At 31.6% G+C, this 24355-nt stretch overlaps 4 protein-coding genes and 1 non-coding gene across 5 annotated transcripts in view; all 5 read left to right on the forward strand.

Moving 5' to 3' along the window:
* Positions 1 to 7322, forward strand: part of LOC110996458 (angiotensin-converting enzyme) — an 82689-nt gene extending 75367 nt beyond the window's left edge. The window contains exons 11-12 of the mRNA XM_022264125.2: positions 6113 to 6301; positions 6995 to 7322. Of these exons, the coding sequence (XP_022119817.2) occupies positions 6113 to 6301; positions 6995 to 7127 (322 nt within the window). The 3' untranslated portion in view covers positions 7128 to 7322. The remainder of the gene's footprint in view (positions 1 to 6112; positions 6302 to 6994) is intronic.
* Positions 7323 to 8947: 1625 nt separating this feature from the next.
* On the forward strand, positions 8948 to 15968 carry LOC110996511 (uncharacterized protein PB18E9.04c). The gene is made up of 8 exons (XM_022264230.2): positions 8948 to 9090; positions 11673 to 11851; positions 12257 to 12383; positions 12659 to 12770; positions 12841 to 12958; positions 13212 to 14899; positions 15177 to 15299; positions 15426 to 15968. Exons 2-8 carry the CDS (start codon positions 11730 to 11732, stop codon positions 15698 to 15700), a joined length of 2565 nt encoding a protein of 854 aa, XP_022119922.2. The 5' UTR covers positions 8948 to 9090; positions 11673 to 11729; the 3' UTR covers positions 15701 to 15968.
* On the forward strand, positions 15080 to 15153 carry Trnai-aau. Its single transcript has one exon. It is a non-coding gene; the product is annotated as a tRNA-Ile (tRNA).
* Positions 15969 to 17478: 1510 nt separating the features above from the next.
* Positions 17479 to 23370, forward strand: LOC110996497 (fibrillin-1). Its single transcript, XM_022264200.2, has 8 exons — positions 17479 to 17609; positions 18337 to 18488; positions 19321 to 19416; positions 20160 to 20208; positions 20490 to 20796; positions 21024 to 21204; positions 21393 to 22052; positions 23064 to 23370. The coding sequence occupies exons 2-8, from the start codon at positions 18355 to 18357 to the stop codon at positions 23260 to 23262; spliced, it is 1626 nt and encodes a 541-aa protein (XP_022119892.2). The 5' UTR covers positions 17479 to 17609; positions 18337 to 18354; the 3' UTR covers positions 23263 to 23370.
* A 97-nt stretch (positions 23371 to 23467) lies between these two features.
* Positions 23468 to 24206, forward strand: LOC123690548. Its single transcript, XM_045634103.1, has 3 exons — positions 23468 to 23548; positions 23678 to 23770; positions 23871 to 24206. Exons 1-3 carry the CDS (start codon positions 23469 to 23471, stop codon positions 24121 to 24123), a joined length of 426 nt encoding a protein of 141 aa, XP_045490059.1. The 5' UTR covers position 23468; the 3' UTR covers positions 24124 to 24206.
* Positions 24207 to 24355: the final 149 nt, after the last annotated feature.

A 24355-nucleotide genomic window follows, 5' to 3' on the forward strand; every position in this document is an offset into this window, starting at 1 on the left:
ATTAATGACTTGCCCCTTATAAATTTTATTCTGAAAGTACATTGTCTTCACATATAATTATAATTATTTAAGTAATGTATGCAAATATTGTAAATTATATTTTAAGAAAGTAAGTGTGGAGTTTCTTGCACATTCTTCTCCACACAAAACTACCTTTTGGAAGGGGCAACTAGAATCATCTTTATCTTTTATTTAAGGTTCAAAAGTGCCCTTTTAGTGGTCTTATTGGAATAAATGATTTGATTTGAAAAATAATAAAATAATTCTATGATCAGGATTTCCTAGTTAAGAATCAAGCATGTGAATGGCACATAATTATTTCATAATCGTGCCATTCCTGTGACCTTGTGTCGCAATAAAATGTATTTAAAATACCGTTTGGGAACTTGATGTAGATGCCGTGGGAATCAATAAATAAGCGTATTTTCGTATAAATATTGCTTGCTTATTAATTAAGGAAGTTACAAGTGGTAATAACGCAATGCAACAGGCATTATCTGTGGTACTGTCATGGCCCCTTTAGACGATTTCCTAGTGCCACGTGCAACTTGATCAATTAGTGCGTAATTAAATAGTATCGAAGCAAAGGAAAATGTTGTAAACTCTTTTTCTTATATTATAAATTTAAATTTTGATGTCATATTATTTTGCTGGCTGACTCAATAAAACAATACAATAATTTTATTGTTCGGTTTCCAACTGCTGTTTAGAATACTGGTGTATGAAAAAAATTCGTAACAGAATTATCGTATTACAAGTAGCAAGCAGTATAAAAAATTACGATAGTTCAATATAACCAAATAAAAACTTTAACGACATTAGATTTCTAACGTTAAATATTAATAAGTTTGCGAAATATTGAGTTCTTTCGAAAGTTTGATTTAAATAATTCCTTACTTGCAATAGTTACCAATAAATTTAAGCCCGCATGATGCCCTTAAGCCAAGTGGTCATTTCCTCCGACACAGACGGGTCAATTGTTCGTTTTATTTTCTCCTTTTTATTCACGCAACAGCAAATTGCGATGTTGCTATCTAGTGAAGTGATAATAAAGTGTGCCGGTTCATACTTTTAACAATTTCAAAAAATATTCTACACAAACTGGAAAGGAATATTTAAAATATGTTTGAACCGTGCTTCATTTTAAACTAAATTAATTATATATTATGTAATTAAATTGTTAATGTTGATAAGATTATAGTTAATTTAACGTTAAAATTACAGGTTCATACTAACGTATGAATGTATTTAACAATAATGCTATTGTTTTAACTGGTAGACGACGGGATTACCTGATCTCAAGTAATACCGCTACCCATAGACACTTACATTGCCAGAGGGCTTGCTGGTGCGTTGCCGGCCTTTTTATTGGTACGTTTTTAAAGGACCCTTCGAGTTGAAGTTTATTTGATAACGATTTTTTTTTATTTTAAATATAAATTTATATTTCCATATTACACTTATTATATAAATAATAAAGCCTCACCATTATTTTTCGCTGAAGTCAAAACATGCGAATGTAAACTTTATTTCCATTAAAATATGGGCTATTTTAGGAATGATTATCGTATTTAATCCGCAGACGTAAAAATTACCCGCTTACAGCATTATGTTAATCTTGTTACAACATTCAATGACTTTTTACTAATTTCAAATAAGGAAGATTTATTGTATGTTAGCAATTAACACAATATCTGGATGTATTTTACAGATGCTTACCTCATTAGTTACATAGCCGTAGAATACAGATACAGTTAAAATCTGTGATCTGTCGAAGGGACTACTCATATTTGGTCGTAAAAACCGATTGTCGTAACAGCCGATGACGTTGATATTAAATACCTAATACAATAGAATTCAGCTGGGAACTTTGATTCTGTTCAATATAACCAGTATGTTAAGTTGAACAGTTAAGTTTTGACTGTATTTCAATAAAACCCGGTTATTCCGTTAGCCAGAGAAAATACTATGTGACAGCTCCTTCGTAAACCTTTCGTAATTCTTGATTTGCGGCCTTTTCGTCAATATGTTTTTCATTACCATTCCTTCCATATTGATACATATGGAATTTGCGAATACTTTTAGAAAACAACATGCTTCCGGGAAATCCAAATGTTCTTTTTTATGTATTATGATTGGTGTAAATTTAATTGTTCACGGCAAATGTGTACAAAAATACATTTTTTCATATTTTTATATTTGAGAGTTTTCAAGCGATATTCATCATTGATCAAACAAGTCATAGCCATACAATATACATATAACCAGATATGTTTTTAAAGGCGCCTACTGTAAACGTAATAGCAAACTGAACATTATGTATCGCGTAGTCGGATTTAATAAACATTCGATTCGTTGATCTGGTAATCAAGACTTACATAATAAGGCTTTTGTAAGCTCAGATAGTATGAACAATGATTACGCCAGTTGGTAATACACAAATGTAATGCGATGCACCATTTTAAATTCTGATTACATAACTTTTTACAAAAAAACAACTTTCAAAGCAGAGACTTATCATTTTTTTTATTTTTAATAATTACCCTCGATTCCTCTGGAATGCTATAATCAGATCCAAGGTATCATTACCTTTAGAAAAGAAATAAGTTATCCCAGAAAACACATGAAATAAATCCATATATACGGTCGAATTGAGAAAACTCCTCCTTTTTAAAAATGTATCTACACTTTACAACTAGCATTAACACGCTCTAAAGATAACTTTATCAAAAATATTTACTTAAATTGTCTTTGCTTAACTAAGCGACAAATAACCGGTCAATATTTATAGACAAACCTTAATATAGAGGATTTAGGGGGAGTTAGGAGCCTCTTAAGAAAAGAGCGTACCATCTCCTTAAAACTCCTCAATACAGCCAGCCCCCTGGCGCTGCAAGTTCACAGCGGTTTACAGTTTATTTAAAGAGCTGCTCCTGGCCTATATTTTATATATTTACGAAACAGCATGATAACTGTAGAATATTTATGTCATCATAGGTTTGTGATTTTATAGAAAACACAAGCGGACTCGACAGACTCCTGCATGATATAGAATTATATACCTGTATATATATATATCTCACTATACTTTTATACATAAAGTACTTAGTTAAGTACTTTATGAGTGCATAGCGGATAAACAACTTGACGCATAATTTATAAATATTAAGATTTGCATGATTCACCCCCTGTTCCAAGTAGTTCAAAAGGCTAATTGATTTCTCATGATTTATGATCGTTGAGACGATCTTATTTACCTCAATTGGTATTAAATTGTACCTGTATTGACATAGAAGTAGGAAGTGTGGCCTGTTGTTGCGAAAACAACAGATTGCAATGCGAAAATGTATCAAGCTTGAAGAGCTAAAATGTTACTTTTCGTAGCACCCGACGGACTTTGCTTTAAATCAAAAAGTTACCTCTATTCTATATATATAATAAAACAACTTGCACTATATGTTTGATTTGTTTTTCTTTCCTTATTTAAAACGTTAAATTTGTTTGCCTACCCATACTTGTACCATGTACTTTTAGTTATTCAATATGACTTTACTGTGGAATGGAAGGCTATCCATATAACAGGTAAAATAAAGTAACTGTAAAGTACTGCGAATATATAAATATGTTCGCGGAACTTCATTTTATTTTTGCTTCTCGGCAGTAATGGCAAAGCGTGTAAGGATAATGTATGTATTTCTGTAATAAATAAATATTTAAGAAGCAACATTTTATCGCTTGAACATGTATTTCTGCCTTTATCTTAGTTGAGCTGGACATAACTTATGTAATAGAATGTTCATGCAAATCTGTTTCATTGCAATATTTAAATGATACCTGTGAGCATTTCTCCATAAACAATAATTATAGAGTAACTATGGTTTTTATTGCGTAGATTTGTGATGTAAAAATATAATAGGGTAGCTTAGGTAATATGAGTAAGATATACAATATGTTCTATATGACGTGATTTTAACTGCGTATCAATTCTGCCAATAGAAAATTACTATTAAGAATTTATTTTTTTGTGTGTAAGTAATTACAGTATTTATATTTTATAACATTAATGAAATTAAAGAGTTAATTTACTTTAAAATTATTGATACGAAACGAAGGAATCAGTAACTACTATAAGGGCTTATATTTGGTGCAAGCATGCAATGACTTCCAAGCAAATATAAGTAAAATGTAGAAAAAGCCTCTATAAAAATATCGTTTTCGTTTAATTAACTCTGCAAAACGCATACGAAGATGTACGCACAATTCGAGTTTCCTAAGAAGACAGCTGGTATCAGTAACAGTTTAGTTCAGTTCAATAATTCATTTTTTGTTTAATATAACTGTGCTCTAATTACTTATAATATCTTTGTTACTCAACCGCGAAACGTAATACGTTACCATTTCAATAAATCCGGACGAGGCAAGTTTCTAATAATTATAACAATTCATATGATTTATATACTTGAGAATGCACTTTAAAATTATTTCGAAATACCAAAGGAACAGTTTAAACGCAATTTATCATTTTTATACAAATATATGTTTTAGCATACTCATTTCTGCGTGTATTTTAATTTTCTTAATGAGACGTCAAATGGAAAAAACCACCAAAAATCATCAACTGATCTAGCAGTAACTAAACACATACGGAAAAAATACAAAACTATTTGCGAATATATCGAAAAATATGCGATTTGCAACACATTTCCGCAGTGCTTTTAGTATCTCAATAAAACTATGCCTATAACATTATAGCGAATAACATACCATAGATACATCGTAAATATTTCTCATAGTACTAAAATTACAGCTACGGATATAGTGAACTTAATACGCACTGCATACTATAATTTACAAAACAAAATTTGTTACACCAATTTCGTAACTTTAACCGCAGCTTCACACATAACGAAATTCTAATTACTAATAATTTGTTGTGTTGGTTCGAAAAGAGATACTAGGCAACGTCATTTATAACTTTAAATATTTTTTTAAGAACAAATTAATTAATTATCCAGTTACGATTTTATCTTTCTTTAAATGTCACATAGACATTTTATGAAGGCAACTAACGCATTATAAAACACTTTAGGAGACGGAATAAAAAATCCTAATAAGTGTTAGCAATTATATTACTGAGTAGATTTTCTCTTTGTTTCGTGCTAACTATATAAAAAGCATGAACGTGTTGGTTTTTTTATAAATATTTTCTAGATAATTCCCCGACTATGTAGTCGTCGGAGTTATTAAATAGCTTACGTAAATGGTAATGGTAAGTCGGAAGATAAAACACTACTACCACTCACTACAAATCCCAAAAAGATGCATCTTAATTTAATGTTGAACATTATTTCCTTTAAATTAGTCTCCGTTACTTTTATGCCCATAGCTTGCTCAGTACGTATTATGGTTTACTACAAGATAAAAATTCTAATGAAATAACGCTATATTTCGCTACTGTTTTTGTTGACATAAATATGAAACGTTAATCCATGTTCATAATTCATAAAAATAATCATCGTGTCCTCTCTTTGAATTATGCAGTAGAATTAAACCTACTTTGTATCTTGAATGTTTAATAGAGCGAAATAATTGTAACATATAATAATTGCTTAAACCTTCATCTTAAACAATCGTAGAAAAAACTCACGGTACAATAAATAATAGAGTATCGTTTGGCGCATTGTAAATTCATTTCGAAACATTTTTGAATTTGCCTACGCCTTAGTTTGATAAATAATAATATATATATATATATATATATATATATTATAATATTCATAACATATAACGTATCTTATGTCAGAGTAATGCCATTACTGTCAGCCGTCGTTGTCATTATCATAGAGCTTATAAATTAACAACGTCAAAGTCAAATCAATTTAAAACCGTTAATACTTGCGGTTTATTCGATTTGCCAATATTAATAAATCCACAAATTAAGTTTATATTAATGGTGAATACATAGTTATTATTCATATTGAAAGTAATTTATTTTATCGATGCAATAGCAACTGCGACATTTATGAAAAACTTAAGTTACACACATACATATTTATTTATATACACATCAAAAATTACAATCACTTTATTCAGGAAATTATTTTTATTTCAGTCGTTTAATGGAACGCGGTGCATCAGCACCCTGGAGTCAGGTACTGCAAGAATCGATAGGGGAAGCAAGATTAAACGGAGATGCTCTACGAGACTACTTCAGACCCTTGGAAGACTGGCTGAGGAGTGAAAACCTTCGGACTGGAGAGTATTTGGGATGGAGCTACGATGGGGACTACTGCAAGTTTAGGTAATGTTGTTTTTTTTTCTATAGGCTCACCTGATATTAAGTGATACCGCCGCCCATGGACACTCTCAATGCCAGATGGTTTGCGAGTGCGTTGCCGGCCTTTTAAGAATTGGTAAAAATAATATATAAGTAAAATACGCGTCGTCAATTCTACCAAACGTATGTATCACTCATCTCCAAGCTTTTAGAGATTTTACTCGTTCGCAGCTCTAAGCGTCTTAGGCGTATGCGAGCTTACGAACTTCATAATACTCATATTAAATTAAAATAGTAAATTCAGCTGTTTTATTTAAAAAAATCAATATATATATTATACAGAGTATACTTTGTAAAAATATATACATGTGAAGAGGTATTTTGGAGAATGAAAACTTTAGTTATGTATCAACTTTTTCAACTTTTATAATAATTTAACTTTAAAATGTACTCTTAAACTAAGCCCTACACAATTATTAAAAAATAAACAGAACACTAACATAAATTTAAAAGTCCGTGTGGCATGTACGTTTAATGCTGGCAGAATTTTCTTGCTGTTTACTTAGTCGTTGTTCCTAAGCACTAGCTCTAAATCTCCGGTCCTATCTACCAGACGCCAATTTAAATATTTAAACATAAAAACGTATGACGTGACATATCATTAATATATAAATAATACATTACCTTAGAAGTAACAATTAAAATATTTGTTTTCAGTATCGAAACAGCTGGTTTGCAAGTATACGGTGGATTCTACAACGCTGCGAGCAGACATTTTGATATGAGCAGTTTCCTTACCATTCTCGTAACTTCCATGTTGGCAACAATCATTAGCTTAAGAATTAGATAAATATTGACAGAATTCCCCCTTGTAATAAAGTTTGAATTCAATTAATTAAAAAACGTGTACTAACTATTGTTACAGGTGACATATAAAAATATATGCTGTTAAATAAAAATAAAAATAAAGTGTATTTAACTTTGTATATACATATATAGATTCGTTTATAAGAATTACTTTTACATGGAATAAATAAATTTAATATAAACGGTACTTTCACTATATCTACTAAGGTAATATTTCCATTTGTAATATCACCCCATCAGAATATTCCGCACGCATTTTTTAGAAAGAAAATCGGGATTTCTGTAGAAAGTAGAACACTGAACACCTGTAGGTATAATTTCAGGGGTTCTGTAATCTTTATGTAAAACAAAGGATAGTGACAAAGGCTTTTTCCCTAGAGCCTTAGCGGAAACGTGCTCAAGTGTTATATGAAAACTCCACCATAACAATAGCTATCATCAGTCTCTAAAGACTATGCATGTATTTATATACATAGTCCAGGTTTATTGTGTTAAGTTGTTTTACTTTTACTACCAACCAGAATCTATTTGGAGTACGTTTCGGTGCTTTAAGCGTAAGTAAGCAAACACATACAATATCTATGGCAGTCGCTTTGTTTTATTTAATAATAATGTCTAAAATAGTATAGATTAAAATAGTATAGATAAAACATAGATAGAGCGAAAGTTAAATTTTCCATCCAGAGAAGTCCATAGGTGCACAACCAAGTTTCCAAGGCTTGGCTCAAGTCATTAAAAGCCATTGAAACTAGTTAAAACACTCTCGGGAACCGTATTATCTATTATGTATATCGTATACATGTATTTGCAAATGTGGCCAATAATCAATCTGACCACATTTACATGTATACGATAAACTTAAAACTACCGTACAGATTTTTACAGCTTTTAGCAATATAAAGATTTCTGGGAAGGGCTAAGGTACAAAATTCATTAGGATTCTGTGTTAATCGGCGATTACTAATAATTTTGAAAATGTGACTTTTTGGCATAATTTCTAACTGCGGAAGGAAGCTATGCACAATGATAGTGAAATAAAATGAGAACTTTCAACTATCGCTCAAGTATTGAAGTGCAAATTGGTCCTGATTTATTAATAGCACTATTACTTAAAGTGGTATATAACCAACACAAGTACTACCATCAGTGTACAATATCCCCTCAACGGATGCAGTTTGAACAAACACTCAACAAAGAGTATAACTTATATAGCACTCATATTAGATTCAGACACCCCGACATCACGTCGCCTCATTTATTGAATTGCTGTCCCCAGCAGTATATATTGTTTCCACGGGAAATTGTTTTCTCGCGAATAAGAAATAAAGGCTAGAGTTGCGTTCAACACAGCACCATCTCCTTCCTATTTCTGATAGCCTAGTACAAAATGCTCCTGTTACATTTTCTAAATTTGCTTATGTTTTTATTTTGAAGGAAACAAATAGAAAGAAAATATTTATTATTTATAAATTATTATTATTATATATTATTATCATATAATTTATACTTTCAACTAAAATACCCTTCATACGGAATTCATTAGTTTGTCTCACTTCTGAAATTATGTTAATAGAGTTAACAGAATGTTTCATTAATAATATTTTCTGTCTTATTTCTACAGTATAAAAGACATCTTCATTTACAGAAACAGCTAGCAATAATATAATAATTTCGCGTCATCATAAAGTAATAACTAACCCGGCTTACGTACTTTTAAAATTAACTAGATCTGTTTGAATGATAATTCTTAGAAAGCTGTAAAGGATGCGGTGCCCCTATTTTTCCTACGACCCGCATTGCTATCGGCTGTACCATCCTGTCGCATCCCAGTCGAGTCCCGATGCTATCGTCGAAAACACGTGACAACCACATAAGTGCTTATCTCCTGGTATTTTATGCAGTTTCTTAGTGACAAATACTAAAGTGATAGTGAATAAAAATTACCTGTAAGTTATAATTATAAGTTATAAATTAAGTATCTAAAGCCTATCAATTATATCTACGCTAATAAAGTATTGTTAGTATTGTAAAACCATCTTGCAGCAACTTATCAGGTACACATTTTTTTGGATCAACTTAGAACGCACCCATGTATAGGGAGGGATACCGCATAATACAAAACTATTTCAAACTTTTTTTTTTATTTTATACGCAGCGGCGTATTGGCAATTGGAAGCAATTATCGAATCAAAATAGATTTCAGTTTTAAGCGGTATGTAATTTTATATCACGAAATCTATCTACTTGAAAATTTCTATGTCTAAATGTTTCCTATGAATTGTATTCAAATGTATATATATTTTTTGTCAACTCTGGAGGTCAGAGGTTTCCTCTTATGGTTATTAATGTAATTATTATAATTAAAAACCAACCCTCTTGTGCTATTTGCATTTTTTTACATTTATGGCGTTGATGCAGTATTTAATTCACATAGAAATAACTGCTGTTTTTTCAGCACGTATGTTATGGGCCCAATCTTAACATCCAGTTGAATTTTACCCTCAAATTTAGGGAGAAATTAATATTGGCAGGGGTAATCAAAACTAATTTCTATATAGCAATAATTTAATTTCTCATTTATATACAATTTTTATTAAGCTTCGAACCCAACTAACAAACCAAACCAAATATAAACTACAAGCTGAAATATAAGCCTATAATAATGCTCCAAGATAAAAATAACAGCAATTTTATACTACTTGATCCTACTTTTAATGCTTGTTTAAAATTACCTCTAAAATCCAGTTAACAAGAAAAACTTTAGTCCTATTAATCAATATTTAGGGGTATTTAAAGTTGTTTTTAGTTGTGTTTACTGCCTCAATCATCTATCTTCTTATAAAACGGCAACTCGGGTACATGCGTTGGTTTAATTGCAGATATAAGTAATAATAAAACATTAAATATTTTACCAGTTTAGAAGTCCGGCAAAAGCGCCATCTCTTTACATCACTTGCTAACATAGCTTAGTGCTTTTTATCAACACAGATTAGTTTTTACTAGTAATGGTTATCAAAGGTAAAGTATAATTTAAATTTCAATTACAAAAAAAATAGAAAAACGTGTTTATATTTATATAAACTTAGAATTTTTTCTTTAATTTTCTGTAGTTAACCTGTTATAATACTACATTTGTGATAATATATTCAGTATAAAATATATATAAAACGAAACAAGCCTCGTGTTAGTGTCTAAGGAGTAAAAACAATTAAATCTACTTACCATGTGCAAGTAATTAAGCCAATTTACCACGAGGCAGTCATATCGGCAGCTGGCTTATACATTAAACTAATTCTCTGAGTTACAAAATTAATTTTAACTAGGGCACATTCATGTAAGTTTTAATAGCGTTGATGAATGCAAAAGTTAATTAGTGAACAAGTGTCCTAACAAAAATCATGTATTTTAAGCAAAATATAATTTATATATTCAAAAATCTTAATTCACTACCAGATCAAGTTTTACCCAAATCAAGTGCGCAGAACAGACGAGAAGACTGGAATCAAACTGCCAATCAATCTTTTTAATATTTCAATATTTTTTTTAATATAAGAAACTAGGAGCTGGATCCAGTAGCGTCTTACACGCTACACGTACACGTACAAAATACTAAATATGTATATTGTTAAATACCGTTAGTGTTGGAAAGTAACATCTTAACCCCTGCAATACAACTCCACCTAACATTACATTGAGTATCTACCTGTTTCATCAAGGTTGTAGTATCTGTTTCGGGATACCGTAGTTTTCATAATTTCAGAATGCTTATAAATCTATACGTTCAAACCTTCGAGTTGAATGCTCTCTGAATATTATTCAAAGCCAATTTGTACCGTCCCAATAGAACAACGGAAACAGGCAGTTTTCCCCCTTCCATTAGAACTAGTTACTGTAACTGGTCTATGACAAAACATAGGCGTTATAGTTCACAAACTGATTGATAACAGCAGCAAATTGCAACGGTCAAAAAATATTTAATTTTTATTAACACCAATGATTTAGCAAAATTCTCAGAATTGATCCAACTAAGCTATCAGTATCCGCTTATTCGTTTAATTCTGAAGAATGATTATTATCTGAAGACTCATTAATGTCAATTTCAAATTATTTCAATCAAATAACGGTCGTCATTTATTTCCTGCGTTTAACTTCTTAGTTCATGGTATCCCAGAGATGTAGTTATAAATAGGTAACTAATAACTAAACTAAGGTCAACTAACTATACAGGATGGGGAGCGTAAAGAGGACATGAATTAATTGTCACTAACTGTCGTGTGATAGGGGACGCGTTGTGTCGTAATACTAAGATTGGGTTATTGTAACCGAAAATATTAAGTACATCGAATTCCCAACGTCCCCCTAGAAGCAACGGTACTAGAGTGTGTCAAGTATCAATTTGTCAAATAAATACATGGAAGGAATAAGATAATACGATATAAAAGTAATAATACGAAAACGTTTACCATTTATTGGACCCTTAGCAGTTATAACGATGATCAAACAAATGAAGACATTAAATATTTTACAGATAAAGTGAGACATAGAAGAATGTAGTTATTATGGATTGGAAGAATCAGTAACAACAATGACAGTTCTAAAGTTATGGGTCCGGACCAAAACAGTGATTTGTGTGTTATCCATGCTGATGGCCATTGTTTTGCAAGTCACAAGTTTGAGTGGACCCAATGTGTGCACAGTGAAACAGAAGTAAGTAATATTCAATGTAATACATATATATACTATTCTTCACTATTCTTAAGATTTTGGTGTGCATGTGGAAAACAATAAATCACGTTAAAAGATTAACTCGCGAAGTTTTTTTGTTTAACAATAACTTGAGTATTTTTTTGATCAAATACATATTGTAATAACAAACATTGATGATTGAGATTGAAGGTCTTACATATACTTTTAATTAAAAAACAAAAGAAAAGACAAATTCGTAGACACGAATGTTTACCTATTGAAGCCAGATGTATAGCGTCTCGACTAGTTTGTCTATTAGAATAGTACTTAGGTTTAATGAAAAAAAGAAAAAATTCAGTTAAACTATTTTTAATTATTGTCAGGTTTTTGTATAACAATCTTAATGCTTTTTAATAAACGCTTCAGGTACAACATAACGAAACGTGTGAAGTATCGCGCTCCAATGTCAGTGAGAACATACGAGTGGTGCTTCTCAATGCCGCCGAGATGTTCCCGCTGGAAGACCGAGATGAGAGACCTGACGAGACTTGAAGTATAAACATAATTATATTGGCTTGCAATAACATATACCAATACACACGGCATTCAATACTTTAACAATCAATCAGGAATATTCCTAATTTCATTTCAAGTAAAACGAAAAAAAATCAGAAGAATTTTTTACCAATAAAAATATTATGTTAAAAACAATAATTCTACACCTGATTGTTAAAAGTATTTGTTATAGAAGTATTATTATATTTTATAAAGTATGCCTTAAAAAAGGCGGAAATATGTATTAAAATATATATGATATACTTTTTTCAGACGCAGGAACGTACTGCGGACGTAGCTGTGTGCTGTCCAGGATATAAAATGAAGGAAGTTTCGTGTGTTCCTATTTGTCCAAACGGAAAAACTGGCAATAAATGCTCAGAAGGCAAGTCAAGCCATTGACTTTAACGGTCCAATTCTTTCGTTTAATTCTAATTGTGGTTTAATTTTTTTAGAATGTCCACCAAACAAATGGGGACCAAACTGTGTGAATAATTGTAAAAAATGTTTAAAAGGAACTTGCTCACCAATCACTGGAGATTGTGAATGCCTGGAAGGATGGCAAGGTGAGAGGTGGGTTGCCACTTATATTATAAAACTGCTTGTCGTAACTTATTACAAACCTGCACGAGACAAATATCTGTTGAAATATCTTAGAAACATCATAGAATCATCATAATATGTACTCCCCATATCTCCTGAATCCTGTAACTGTTTTATTATTCAGTTAAAAAGGGTCGAAGCACTTGAACCAATATATTTAATAACGTACGTTAAGCTAAGATTTTATTGTAGATGATTTAAGTATATTTTTTTTAATTTTCAGTTGCAATATCCGCATGACTACACAACCCCCGCCTGCACTAATGGAAGAAATACTAACAACTACAAAGTCTACTCTTCAAACTTTACCTCCCTTTACTAAAACAGTTGCCACTACCAAAACAGTCTCTTTAGATTCGACAACACCAGTGACTGATAACATTCCAATATTTACTAAATATGCCACAAGTCTTAAAGTTGAAGAATTGACGACCTCAACAAAAACAACTATGATAATAGCCAATGATGCATATAGAAAAGTTACTTTACCCTCCACAACTGCTGATATACCAATATCTATAGTGACTACTCAGAAAGTGCCCACTACCTTTGTTTACAATAGAACCGAAACCCCCACTGAAGGTACGTCGACAAACTTAACTTCTGCGCATGTAACTTCAGTTTCTAAGCCTCCACTGACTACTAAAACTATCCGAAACATCTTTATAACTACACCAATATCTTCTACGATGTACTCTACGTCTACCCCAGCTTTGACTACTTCAAATGAAATTTCAACTACAACCGAGACCGTCAAAAAGATTGAAACAACCACAAGGTTTTTAAATGTCTCAAAATTTAAGCCAAAGGAAATATGGATCAAGCCGACTCAGAAAGGAATATCAACAGAATTCAAATTGAAAATTAGTCCAAACCACGAACTAATACCTATAAGCAATGGAAGTAAGAATGATTCATCATCAGAAATTACTACTCCGAGGACAATTATAGTTTCTATTATACCAACTTCAGTATCACATGCGTCATTCAAAAAAATTGCGCTTACGACCGCCACCCACGTAGCTAGGAATACGAAAACGCAGAAAACGTACAATCAAAGTGTGGAAACTGGCTTTACGAGATCCATGGCAGTGACCCCTACTCAAGCACCCTTTACGATAAAAATATTAACTACACGCCAAAGAAATTTATCGACCACGACACCATTTATAAAAAATGTTACCAAAATAATGATACCAAAGACTTCGTCAAAAAAATCATTAACAAAAATTTCAACTGCCGCACAACCTTCTAATATTACAAAGGTGGCTTTCACTACATCACAGTCGAAAAATAAATCAACTAACAGCATGACGAATCTTGCAATTACAAATCAAAAATCTTTTTACAGCACTAACGCCATAGCTTTACAAACTTCCACTAGTCAAGTTTCTGAAATAACAACTAGAGCAACCATACATTTAAAGGATGAAAGAAAATTCTTAAAAGACGAAATATTTAGAACTCTAGAGACCGCCCATGAAACGACTACTAAAAGATCTAAAACAACTAACATAACCGAACAAGTAAAAACTACTATTCTTGTTAAAATTCCACCAAAGAAGACTAATCTGAGAAATACAACTAAAACCATTTCTAATACAATAACAACTGGGAGTCCGTCTGAAGATGAAACATTTCATATTTTAACAGAGCCGGAGCACATCACAGCAGTCATGACCGATAAGGAGAGAGAAAAAAATTCGCTTGATCTTATTTCTGTTGTAAGTGTCGTTGGAGGTATAATGATGGCAGTTATAACAGTGGCTGTAATAATAGTTATGTTTGAAAGGTGTAGGAGACCTAGATATGATGATATAAGGAAAATACACGATATACAGATGCGGGCTATGATGGGTAACGACGATCCGCCTCCGTATGTAAGGAGCATCTTTCATACACCGTTACCAGGTTAGTATCTTATTAATACATTTTTCGTAGCTTCTGATAGTTTTCTTAATTTATTACTTTGTTATTGTTATATAGAAACTGTATCAAAAAGTTTTATCTCTAGGCAGATTTATTATAGCGTTATTTTGAAATCATAATACATTGTCTAATTTGATACAAAATTTCATCAACGGGTATCAAGGCCCATTAGCTCAGTTGGTTAGAGCGTCGTGCTAATAACGCGAAGGTCGCGGGTTCGATCCCCTCATGGGCCATTAATATTTTTTATTTTTTTCAGAACCACCACGTTCAGAAAAGTGCCACTATCAACCAATATCCACATTAGATAGAAACTTGAAACAATTTATGAGGCCTGTAGTAGTACAAAATATTTCACCGATAATGCTGGAAAACTTTCGAGGTATAATTGCAATATTATGCATAATTTATTATTATTTTTTTATACTATATATTCATCATATTCATATTTATATTTCATTTTTTTTACTTTTAATTTATTTTAAAAGCAAGCCTCCTTATGTTTTAGGCATTCTTGAATGTCATTATGATCACCTACCACAAAGAAGTCTAGAAATATCTGCTCGGTCATCAATGGCGCCATCTATTAGCCATGAGGAACAACTTAGCCATCGAACCTTAGCGGAGTATACCATTGACGCACTAAAATGTGAAGCCAAACTAGACATTATTGACAGTACAAATGCTGAGCCATTATACGCCGAAATCCCGTGTTGGAGACCACCATCTGAACACGCTGTTGAAGTTATGAATTTAAACGGAGAAGCGGTCACGGAATTATGACCATATTGTTAGTTTAAGGTTTGATGCACAGATGGCGCTAAACGAATTGCACTGTAATAGTTCATAACAGAACTAACTAGTGTCAAACCATTAAAATTACATTAGTATTATTTAAATTCTACCGGTACATAAAATTAATTAATAAAACTATGTTTTAAAAATATCATATAAATTGTTTACTTTATCTTTCTTATTATTGTTGCTGCGAGAGTGTCCTCGGCCTTTTGGCATATCATATCGACACTACAATATTTAATAAAAACAAAATCAACAGATAATATGTTTAAAATATATATATATATAGAGTATAATACTCCAAGTATAAATATTTCAAGAATTTTATATCGCTTATTATTATTTTTTTAAAAGGAAACACAAGACCTTTGTTTTATATTCATAATAATTGGTCAGTCATAAGAATGACAAGACTTATGGAGAAGGAATTATATTGGCCGTGTCCACCGAATGAACACCACAGGCACAGCCAACCCTCTAAAATAACCCAAGATTCCAATACTCCTTCGCAGTAGCTAGGTTTTTTATTTATTTTCATTTATTCACGGAATTCCATAATTCGTAGAATTAATACATATGTATTTATTTAGCGTTGGATTGATAAGTGATGAACGTGAGGGTCACGCGTGGGTTTATATTATCTTACGTTTCCTTTAATAACACAACTAATTATCAGTAGGTATATATATGCAATTGGAAAAATAATAATAACGGTTTACACAGTTATATGCTGCAAGAATAATATTATATAATTATTCACAAACATTAATACGCCAAACAACATGGGACATTAAATTTGCATCATCATCTATTAATTTAAAAAGAGGTTTAAAAGATTTTCCATACAAATGGAGCGATATATTAAATAGATGGTTTAACTACTGTCAAAGAATAATCAATCTAAATAAAAAACTAAATGTAACTATTATTTATTATTATATTTTAAAAAATAGTCAAAAATGAAAAACCCTACAAATTCCACCAAAATCTAGTTTAGTTAAATGATATACAGTTAATACTAGTAACACAAGCTACAAATATACTAACTTATGCGTATAATGATAATGTTTAAGTATATACTTAGAACTACGTACATATATAATAAATAAATGTAGTTTGAAGTTAATTAAATTTTTATTTTGTTTGTAAAATTTATTTTTACCGTAATAGTCATGTGTTTTAGAACAAATAAATAGTAACTAATACTTTAGAAAATGCATAATATATGATGTAGTCTACGTATATAATTAAATACATAGACTATCCTATCATGGATAATTCAGAAGTTGTACAACGAGGTTGAATTATCTCATCGCTCGATGACAGCATCATAGCGAGAAATAGGGATCACTACTGTTTTTTAAAAACCTTAAATCAAATTAAATAGACTTAACTGATTATAATATGTATTATATATTTTTTCTTATCAACGATTAATTCAAATTAACATGAATAAGTATTTATATATATCTCCTACACAGTTAATCGATTAGTGAATAATTTCAGAATGACATTTAACAATAGCGTTTGCTATTTCAACTAGATCTAGGAAAGAAACTTTAAACCAAATATAATTAAAAGTATATTAATGAATTGACAAAATGTCCGGTCAGAACTCTAAGGACAATAATTTTTAGATATTAAAGCCATTTGGGTAAGAACTTTAACAATTGTACTTTTTATAATAATTCTAACCTCAAGTCCTTACTGAACTAATTTGTTTTAACCTGACTTTAATACGTACGGAATCAAATGAACCTCCGAACACAAATCATCCATAACCGGCATACAGTATTTAGTGTTTTTGTATTGGTTTAAGTGAGTAGTTGATAAAATTGTATTTATTATAGCTATTTTCCTTGTTCCAAGTTATAGAATTACAAGAAAGACTGAGGTAATTTTTAGGCTTAAGTAATTCAAAAATATCTAATCTTGAAATATTATAAGGCTTTGTGGCATTAAAAATTGTTTATCATTTCAAACCAGTATTAATGCTTTTAAAATCTTTATTCGAGCCTTAAAAAAGTATTACTTGTAGATGTCGAAATATAAAAAAAATAAAATAAAAATAAAATACGTTTATTTTGGAACATAAGATCATCATGGTATCACTTATTCCACGTCATTAAATTCGAACCCCCTACTTATCGGCAAAGAAGACAGAGGGAGTTGACCGAGAGAAAAAGCCGGCGTAAAAAAACTCTCGGTACTCTTTTAAAAAAAAAAGCAAATCATCAAACAATTCTACAATATTTAAAACAAATATAGCAAATTAATTAGAAGTAGCCTGGACTATAGTATATAGAGACATTGTAAACAAAGAACAAAGATGGCAATTAATAAGTTTACATGCCGATGACTATATTATATAGATATGTAAATATTTGACAGTAAAGTACCGTAAAGCAGTTTATTCAAATATATATCATCACGGCAGTTGTTTTTCTTTGTACTATTTATATCTGGGTGTTTTGGCATTAAAAAAATATTTTAATTTTATTAGTTATAAATATAAATATATTGTTTATAAGTGGGTATTATAGTCTTCTGTGTTTAAAATTTATAATAGAATTGCTCATTTATTTACGTAATGTGTGTAGAACAATATTTAAAATCCACAGGGGGGTTAATATCTGATAATGTGTCGGATATTAGCTATTTTCGTAGTCCTGGTCTGCGTGTACGCGGCCAATGCCCAGTATGTGAAGTCAGTTAAAGGTGGTCAACAAGGTGGATATTATCGCCAATACAATCCTGGAGCTAAACTACCTGAGTATGTTTTAAATTACATCTATTAATCAATCTTATATAGAATATAATAAAAATATTATTTATGTGTAACTAAATTAGATCTGAAATATTTTTACTTCGATTCTTAGAATGAAAAACAGCGCCCTTTCAAGCGCTCTGGCATTGAGAGTGTCCATGGGCGGCGGTATCACTAACATCAGGTGAGCCTCCTGCTCATTTGCTATATTGTTTACATTTGTTATATAAAAATAAAAACTTCCAAGAGCAAATAACGATATCAAAAAGCGACCCCTATCATAAAGCGAGCTAGCTTTTTGTACCGCGAGACTCAAAAGTTGCCACATCAATACTACAAACCTTGAACTTGTATATTGTTGCTATAAGAAGTTAAACGTGTGAATTGAACATATTTATCCTAGTTAAGTCAGCTATACTTTTTTCAATAATTAAGTAAACTAAATCAATGAAATTGCACCGTTTTCACTGTCTACTTCTAAAAGGTTTTAAGTCATTTGTCTCTTTTCACCATGCAGTTATTGCAATTCGACTAATTTAGTTTAAAGAATAAGGATTATTCGTATTTATAAGTGAGATAATTTATTCCGTAACAAATAAATACTTATTTTTAAAATAGCTTTAAAATTTAGTTATCACGATAGGAAACAATTCGGTTATTATTGAATAGCTTATGAGAAGACCAGCATCCATTATGCATTATTATGTGAAACGCTATTTTATTGTCACTGATTGATATGTAAACTATATAATTGTAGTTCTATAACACTATATTACTTTGTACGTATACAAATTTATAGCGAATATGTTTGCTTATAGTCCTGTTTTCTTATTTTTAGCTTTTACGGCAACTCAACACAAGGAGGTTTCATCTCTCAAAACAGAACACAAATGCACGTCAACTATGAGATAGGTGTTTGTTATATAGAAGTACCGTAAGTATATAACCACACAAATGCACACTTATCCATATTATGATACATACCATGCTGCCGTTTGTACGTTAGGCCGAGGGCTTCTAATTTTTGCAATCTTAAAAGTTCAACTTGTGTAATATATACAATAAATAGGTTGATAAGTTCACTTTAAATAAATCAGAACAAAATCAGAGCTTTGAAATATCTTCAAACAGTATTCTTTGGTAAGACATTAAGAATAAAGTTTGGTGATTTTCTCCCTCTGTAATTCTCAAACTATCAGACTGCGGCAAGTTTTTTTTTCTCCATTTGCAATCAGCCTTCTGGCTTTTAGCATATTTTATGAAATGATGGCAAATAGGGAACACAAATAGCTAGTTGACGGAAGATATGGCACGTGCCAAAAACACTCATTCACACATTAAATTCGCTTTTTAACCTATTGATGCCTGCATTGCACGCTAACACGAAGATCAAGACTATTGCCGATTTCTATATTGAATATACATTATTCTAACATCCCAGATAGTGAATGAGGGAACTATAACGAATTAGGTTCCGTCAGATGCCGTAATTTTAGTCTGACAGGGACTAATTATAATACCAATTGTTAGATTGTTAATTTCTAATTAAAACCTTTTCTAATCATGTCTTGAATCACTATTAAAGTTAGGGGATAATATTGCTGATAAATAAATGTGATTGCTTGAAAGATTTTAAAAATAGATGTGAAATGTATTTTAATACTATAATTATTTCAGTACTGCCAGTTTAGTTCACAATCAGGCCCATATTCCTGTTGGAAACGGTGTAAGTACATAACGATAATACCTTAATAAAGACAACATTTAAAACTGAGTTCTGTATGTTTAATAGAACATAACGGTTTATAAATCCAGAATTATATTTATATTAATATTTATTATTATTATTAATACATGTATTAATAATAATAATAAATATTTTGTTACAAATATTTATATCTTACAACAAGACTAAATAAAAACAAATATTTTTATTGATTAATTTAAACAATCAAACAGCTTTGTTTTCTCTTTATAAACAATAAAATAACGTTTATTCAATTTCAGTCACGCCCAGAACTAAGCCGTATACGATCATGTTGTCAAGGCTACATAAGAAATATCCATAACTTCTGGATTTGTGATCCAGTTTGCACACAGGAGTGTGTGAATGCTCTATGTACAGCTCCAGATACCTGCACCTGTTTCCCGGATCACGTGAAAAATCTCGCGGGTTTCTGCATCCCAACATGTCCCATTGGCTGCCAGAATGGTCAATGCGCTGGCGGGGAATGCTTATGCAAGGAAGGCTTTTCCTTAAACTCCGAGAGTCAGTATTGTTACCCTTCTTGTAAAGAAAATTGTGGAGGAATTGGTATGTTTTTAAATTTTTTAAATAAACTTTTAAAATGTATAAAAACAGAAATGGAACAGGGAAAATGAATATTCATTTGTTTCATTGGTGTTGTATGTTTACCAATTAGATGATCATCCTTATACGGATTTGAAAGAGTTATAGTCAGGATAGTCAGGCTATTCATACATGCATGGCCACTAAATTCCATAAGGGTAACCATGTTTCAACGAGGTCATATTTTTCAGGAAATTGCACCGCACCGAATATATGTGACTGTAGGAAAGGTTATCATTCAACACCAACTGGAAACTGCAAGCCTGTGTGTGAAAAATGTGAAAACGGTGATTGTGTGGCACCTAATGAGTGCCGATGCAAACATGGGTACGAGAAAAACCCACAAGCTGCTTGCGTACCTCAATGCCCTCAGTACGTATTATTCATAGTGTAATCCTATAAGTCCAAATTAATATAAATAAATATACAAAACAAAAAGTTCATAATATGATCAGCTGTCAATGCAATATTGCGTAAAAATTCTGACTTTGACCCAATCATTCTTAACTAAATCCAAATGCTACTTTGATTTGATTGCTCTGCCTTTCTTTCTTTTTCAGAAATTGTGCACCCAATGGCAAATGCGTAGCACCGGGTAAATGTGAATACCCTGAAACTACCACCACAATAATATCACCGACCTTCCGACCCTCACCTAACATTCCACTTTATCCTGGTAATCAAGTTTATGCTGGTAACAATACTAAACCAGGTAATTACTCAGGTCCTTATCCCGGACAACAATCAGGATATCCGGGGCAACCGGGCCAATCGGGTCAATCGGGTTATCAAGGGCATTCAGGCCAGCCTGGAGGATCAAGATACCCGGAACAAACACCTTATCCAGGGCAGTCAGGTCTGCCAGGACCAACAGGATATCCGGGACAAGCAGGTCAACCTGGACAAGCAGGATATCCAAACCAATATCCCAGTCAGACAGGACACCCTAATCAATATCAATCTGGGCCCCAAAGCGCTGGCCAAGGCAACCAAAATTATGGTAACCAAAACCATGCCTATCCCCCTAGTTCAGGGCTTTCCGGAAACCAAGTTCACACAGGCTTACAAGGTCAACAATTGTATCCTGATATTCAGCAGTATAACCAAGAATATGAACCGGATTGCTTGCAGCCATGCGTTAATGGATTCTGTGTAGAGGGAAATAAATGTCAATGTAACAAAGGTTACGTACTGGATAAAAGTGACCCCACCGAATCGAGGTACAATTATGTTTACCTATTCATTAAATTAATTGCAGTAATTGGAGAACCTTTACGTCGCTTTCTGCTAAATTGTTTTTACGCTGTGATGAAGAGGCATATGAGTAGTTGACATCGATCTATCTAACTAGTCTGGCCATAAATACTGTTACATAAAAGCTTTTAATTATTTCGATTTGTTTGAATTCCAAATTCAAAATAATTTTTAAACTTCTTTCGATTTTGCGCCATTAGACATATTTTTTCGTATTCATTATTAAATTACAATATGTAAAAGAAGATAGGGTTGCAGTCATCACTTTGCACAAGGTGGGTATGAAGCTCGGTGCTTATCGACGTTACCTAAATAAATTTTTACAATTAAGAAAAGATTGCTCAAAACGCCTTCTGTCGCGATACGTAGGTAAAAAGCATAGTATCCTCTTTACCAATGAAAACATTTTAGGATTAGAGAACACTACAATAAGTAACATGATAAAGTGTACGCTCACAGATCTAAGAAACTGCTCAAGTAATCGGAAAGGTATAACGTGGTCATCATCCCAGGATGATGACTGACCCAGGTCAGTGATGGTTTTGTGGGTCGCTCTTACCAAGGAGTCATAAAACTATATTTAGTGAAAAGGGAGCGAAAATGTAGTGTCGTTTATTTATATTTATTTATATTGTCATTAGCACGTACAGTATGTAAACAATGTCAATATAGATATACAAATGCATAGAGTGATCATATACTAGGATCATATTATATAAGGCCTTTATCTTAGTAATAATTAATTTACATGTGTTCTTTGTACGCACACACTTTTTTTATTTTTTGCTGATACTTTAACAAATATGTAGGTATAAATTTTAATTACATTACATTACTTCATGTAAAAAAATGCATTTCAAGTTGTAACAAAACTTATGTCTGGACTAGGTAGTATCGGTTCGCTACTCATATTTTTACGTGTATATTAGTTTAGTTTAGAGTTTATACATATAACTTTTTTTCTTGCTTACTTCCAGATGTATACCTCATTGTGCTGGCGGCTGCCTAAACGGTGTATGTTCAGCACCTAACTTCTGTATTTGCAACATGGGCTATTACAAGGATCACAGCGTCAAAGGAAGGCCACAATGTGTAAAAAGGAATAAAAGATCTGTAGAAGAAACACCGAACATTGCCAAATTTCTTGTTTTTGACTTACCGGAAATGATCTATTAATTTTTTCTAATGATTTATGCCCAAATGAACTGTCGCATTTTATCTGAAATGTAATTTATTATTGAAATAAAAGAGTCATATTTTTAACAATATAATAATATAGGACTGTATATTTTTTTATTGGTCATAAAAGTTTATTTTTCACTTTGTTTCCACAATATTTATACTTGAAAATAATAGTATCGAGCGATAGGTACCAGCCCGATATGCGATGTTTATTTCGACAATTGTGTATGATTTTTCTAAAATTAACCGTAATACGATGTGATTCAAGTTTAACAAAAAAGTAAGTTCATATGTACATAACTTGTATATTATGTTAAGTCCTGAGTATATATACATTTCATTAAAATTTACGTAGAGAAAGCCGAAAAATCTTGTTTTCCATTTCTACATTTTTTTTTGCCCAAACCAGACAGGACGAAGGTTTTGGCATTGCCAGAGAAATTGTGAGAAATTTCAAAAATATGTTTTTCGAATGCACAGTTACCAGTATGCCACAACAGAAGTAAGTTATTATAAGAATATTTCTATGCACAACGTTAACTTTTCTTTATTTGTTCATTAACGTATTTCTATTAATATGTACTAAATTATTTTTGTCATAGCTTTTTTGTAGACAATGTACAAGTTTTTATAAATTCACCATCTAAAACCACAGTTGGAGTCGGCGAAAAATTTACGACCAATAGAAAGTTCTTCGCTAACATGATAAGCACAACTGCGTTTAAAACTATGCTAGATCATGATGTAAAGGAGTTAAAAAAGGATATTGTTAGTAAATTAAAATTTTGCGATGATGCAATAATGAATCCGGATCTGTTAAAGGATTTCTATGTTCGCGAATCAGAATATTTTTGAAAAATATCTTTAAAATTTAGATTTGATGTAATTTGTTGTTGTTTTCTATCATCAATCATTTTAAAAATAAAATATTGGACTTATATTCGTTTTTTTGTGGAATGATAAAGCGCCAGACGCACACACAGTACCTACCAAAGACATTTAAAGATACCAAACTTAACCAAGGTAAAATATATTTTGCGGTATGGATTTACCGCAATTAATCACGATGACATAAAACAATTTATTG

The sequence above is a fragment of the Pieris rapae genome, chromosome 2 (assembly GCF_905147795.1).
Source record: "Pieris rapae chromosome 2, ilPieRapa1.1, whole genome shotgun sequence".
NCBI classification, from domain to species: domain Eukaryota; kingdom Metazoa; phylum Arthropoda; class Insecta; order Lepidoptera; family Pieridae; genus Pieris; species Pieris rapae.

Excerpts from the sequence above, each read along its gene's own strand:
- LOC110996511 (XM_022264230.2), top strand. The coding sequence starts at position 11,730 with ATGACAGTTCTAAAGTTATGGGTCCGGACCAAAACAGTGATTTGTGTG. Across the intron at positions 12,384-12,658 it reads GAGACCTGACGAGACTTGAA|ACGCAGGAACGTACTGCGGA; the intron begins GTATAAACATAA and ends TACTTTTTTCAG. Across the intron at positions 12,771-12,840 it reads TGGCAATAAATGCTCAGAAG|AATGTCCACCAAACAAATGG; the intron begins GCAAGTCAAGCC and ends TAATTTTTTTAG.
- LOC110996497 (XM_022264200.2), top strand. The coding sequence starts at position 18,355 with ATGTGTCGGATATTAGCTATTTTCGTAGTCCTGGTCTGCGTGTACGCG. Across the intron at positions 18,489-19,320 it reads CCTGGAGCTAAACTACCTGA|CTTTTACGGCAACTCAACAC; the intron begins GTATGTTTTAAA and ends TCTTATTTTTAG. Across the intron at positions 20,209-20,489 it reads ATATTCCTGTTGGAAACGGT|TCACGCCCAGAACTAAGCCG; the intron begins GTAAGTACATAA and ends ATTCAATTTCAG.
- LOC123690548 (XM_045634103.1), top strand. The coding sequence starts at position 23,469 with ATGCGATGTTTATTTCGACAATTGTGTATGATTTTTCTAAAATTAACC. Across the intron at positions 23,549-23,677 it reads GATTCAAGTTTAACAAAAAA|ACAGGACGAAGGTTTTGGCA; the intron begins GTAAGTTCATAT and ends TGCCCAAACCAG. Across the intron at positions 23,771-23,870 it reads ACCAGTATGCCACAACAGAA|CTTTTTTGTAGACAATGTAC; the intron begins GTAAGTTATTAT and ends TTTTTGTCATAG.